This window comes from Tupaia chinensis, unplaced genomic scaffold (genome assembly GCF_000334495.1).
Source record: "Tupaia chinensis unplaced genomic scaffold, TupChi_1.0 Scaffold000301_1, whole genome shotgun sequence".
Lineage (NCBI taxonomy): Eukaryota > Metazoa > Chordata > Mammalia > Scandentia > Tupaiidae > Tupaia > Tupaia belangeri.
In genome coordinates, this window is record NW_006159791.1 from 506,035 (window position 1) to 510,038 (window position 4,004).

Genomic DNA, 4,004 nt, shown 5'->3' on the forward strand with positions numbered 1-4,004 from the left:
ATACAATTTATATATTATATATAATATAGTCTCTAGTCTACCGACTCACAGAAGCTGCAATATATATACATACATATTATATATATGTTATATTATATATATTATAAACATAATATATATATATTTACATTTACACAATTTTTCAGCCAACAGCAAAAAGGCTGATATCTTGCTTTTTGTTGTTGTTGTTTTGTTTTAATTTGCTACAGGGCACATGCACTTGCCAGAGAGAGAAAGCATCACCCCCCACCCAGGGCAGATGGCCACACTGCAATCCCTTCTCCTCCACTCTGCTCTTAGGGTTCTAGGCATGCATCACAGATGATCAGCATGGTTTTCAAGCTGCTCGGTCTGGGACTCACATCGCACAGTCAGCTATGTGGGATTCAGCTGCCTTAACCAATACACCACAGGCTGGCCCTGTCTTTTATTTAGTTATTTATTTATTTATTTATTTATTTTAATTCGCCAGAGGGCATATGTGATTGCCAGAGAGAGGGCGAAAGCACTTGCCCTAATGGCAGGCTACAATCCCTTCTCCATTTCTTTACCCCGACAGAATTTAGGGCATACACACACATGCATCCAGTGTATTTTTCCAGCCACCGGGTTTGGGATTCAAACTGAGAGGTTGGCCATGGGGGACCTGGCTGCCTTCACCACCAAGCCACTATCTTGGTCCACTATCTTTTCTTTTAACCCACATCCTTTAACAGGAAGGTCAGGGGAAGAAGAATAAAACACCAAGTAATAAACCAAGCAGGTTGATCAACAGAATTTTTCAAAGAGGCCTCTTTAGTAAGACTGATCTAAAATAGTGTTTATAATAAGCCCAGCTGCAGTGGCATAGGTAGTAGGGAACCGTGCAGTACTGGAACCATATGGAAAGTCCAAGGTATAGAGCCTGGGTCAACCCAAACATGGGTGTGACTGTGATCCTGCCTGGCTCTAGGGCTGGCTCTCTCTTTCTCTGGCAATCACATGTGCTCTAGGGCTGGATTAATGCAGAAGAAGACCCTGTTGGGGTCCTTGTCTCTCTCTCTCTCTCTCTTTCTCTCTAAATAAATAAATAATGTTTTTTAATGTCTAGATATCTAAAGAAAATTAAAGCCAAGGAAAAACAAGTATTTGAAAAAACAAACATGCACCCTCTATTGAAGTAACCTAAAGCCTACACTATAGATATGAGTTAAAGGCTTTCTTTTAGACTTTACTCATATTTTATGTGGGACAGGAATTGTACAGTAGATCTTTCCTCTGAGGGATGACCACATCCACAGCACTTTATGCCACATGGTAAACTACTGTCCTCATTCCGTGTCCTTTAGAGTACACATATTCACGTCACCATCCGGATGTGCCTCACCTCCAAGTAAGATGTGCCAGGTTTTCTGCTCATGCAGCACAGGCATCTTCACTACAACTCTCTCTCTCTCTCTCTCTCTCTCTCTCTCTCTCTCTCTCTCTCTCTCGTGCAAGCCCTGGGGACCGGGTGTCCTTTGGGGGAAAGAAGCAAAGCGATTCTCACGTCTGCTACTCACATGTCAGGCACACCAGCATTGTGCGCACGAACAGGTCTACCACCAACTCGCAGTGTTCGGGCACTCGGGACACGAAGAAGGGAATGATGATCTCAGCCGGGACGTAGAACTGGAGCGCGTAGGTGAAAAAGATCCCAATGGAGTAGAGCAGCTTCACCGACTGGTACAACCTGCAGAGAACCAGGGCACTTTAAAGGCGTGCTCAGCCTGTCTCACCATGGCCCTTCAGTGACACCTTTCAAGGTTACAAACAATAGGTCTTTCAGCCCCACAATGTCATGTTGAAGAATTTACCTCGCAGATGTCCATGTGGACAAAAAATTACATTCGGGATATCTCACTGCAATATTATTTAAGAACGAAAGACCAAAATCAATTTGAATGTTAAGCATGGGATAAATCAACCATGGTGTCCCCATACAGTTCTTAGAAGTGGGAGGCAGAACCCTGTGTGCAGCTATGGAACTATCTTCATGATAGGCCATTAAGTGAAAATAGAATAAAGTGATACAGTGTCTACAGAGTGCTACAACTCATCTAAAAAATAAAAAAGAAAGAAAGAAAAAGAGGGACCACACACACACACACACACACACACAAACACACACACACACACCAGGCTTAAAAACACTAAATGTCTCAGAAGGAAATACAAAAAGCTGGGAATATGGTTGCCTCCAAAATGGAAAACTAAAACTGGTCACTGGTAGGGGGTAAAAATCTCACTGTCTCTATATACCTTCTAAACATCTGGAGTATTTGTTATGGGCATCTGGGCAAATATCCTTTCAAAAATAAACACAATTGAAATATGCCAAGCCTATTGCTATCCTTCCCATCCAATTCAGTACTTCTTAGAAGCAAGTGACCACACAGGACCAAGAGGCAGGAGCAGAATCCATCTTCACCATGGCTCCCTGCCTACCCCTGCTCATGAGCACATGCTTCCTGTGAGGCTAACTCACCATGGGATTGCCCCATCTCATCACCCCAGTGCCTCCACCAGGCAGAGTAGAAAAAGCCTGTGACTGAAAAGTGCTGATCTTGTTTGACCACTAAAAGGAATGGTCACTTTTCCCCTAAGCAAAGCTCCACTACAAACAAGACCCTCATGAATTGTGAGAAATGTTTGGCCTCCCTTGGAGATCTCTACATGTGGAAATACATTATATGTATAATGTGCACTGAGTTTCTCTGTGGTTGAACTTAATAATTACAAGATGTTCTTATGTTATAAGCAGAATACCTTGGGAAAGTCTGAGTTTGGTAAACTATCCTCCTACTTGCTCAAAAAATAGATAATAAAATGTCTGGAAGGCAGCAGGTGACATAGTGGTTAAGGTGCTAGAATCCCACATGGCTGACTGTAGTTCAAATTCCAGATCTGGCAGCTTGAAACTCATGCTGGGCATATGTGCATGTGTGCCTAAAATCCCAAGAGGTGAATGGAGGAGAAGGGATTGGAGCATGGCAATCCCCCTGGGGGGTGATTTCTTACTCTGTCTCTCCAGCAAGTGCATGCACACTATAGCAGAAATCTCTCTCTAAAAAAAGAAGTAAGAAAAGTAATTTTTAAAAAGTTTGGAAAAATCAACTGGTGGTTCAATAATTAAACTCAGAAAAGCACCAAAGCCCTCTGAGGGCTATGAAGTCCAGAAATAGGAGGATCATTCACAGGGAAGACCAAATAAATAGAACCCAAGTGGGAAAGGGACAGTTAGAGCGGGAGGATTTGGGGAGTCAGAGGAAAGAACACAGATCATGTGGGCTGCGTCTGCTGTTCCCAAGTCACTTATCTTCTAGAGAAATGTGACACAGTTACATCAAGCTGACTCCTCCTACTTGGAAGGAAGGAACATTTGGAAATTTGAAAGCAAACACCAGAAAAAAAAGAGGAAGGAAGACTTTCTGAAAACAAGGGCCTGCTGCAGGACTGCCACGTGGCTGGCTACCAATTAGTGTCCTATGCTAGATAGTCACGCTCTGAATCAACATTTTTCTTAATTTTCTCAGTCTGTTCTCATGAAAGTCTCACTGGTCAGAGACCTGAAAAGCACATCCAGGCAGAGCTGGACCGAAAGGTTATTCTCATCCTTGGGGCACTCAACAAGTTTCCCACTGTCTGCTAACAGTTGCTCCCTACGATGAAATTTTAATCTTTAAAATAGAACTGTTAGGAACAACAATCAACTCAAAATGGATCAAAGATCTGAATCTAAGACCTCAAACAATAAAACTACTGGTGGAAAATGGTGGGGAAACTCTGGGAGACATTGGAGTAGGCAAAGGCTTCTTAAATAAGACTCCCAAAGCACAGACAATAATCCCTAAAATAGACAAGTGGGACTATATTAGACTAAGAAGTTTCTGCACAGCAAAGGACACAGTAACAAGTGTGAACCGACAACCCTCAGAATGGGAAAATATTTTTGTTAAATATGCCTCAGACAAGGGACTGATAAC

The 4,004-nt window shown here is 42.6% G+C and overlaps 1 protein-coding gene across 3 annotated transcripts in view; it reads right to left on the reverse strand.

Annotated features, from left to right (window-relative positions):
- SLC36A1 (solute carrier family 36 member 1) overlaps positions 1–4,004 on the reverse strand; it is a 65,441-nt gene that overhangs the window by 21,245 nt on the left and 40,192 nt on the right. For all 3 annotated transcript variants that reach the window (XM_006150829.3, XM_006150828.3, XM_027772799.1), the window contains exon 10: positions 1,542–1,711. In XM_006150829.3, the coding sequence (XP_006150891.1) occupies positions 1,542–1,711 (170 nt within the window). The remainder of the gene's footprint in view (positions 1–1,541; positions 1,712–4,004) is intronic.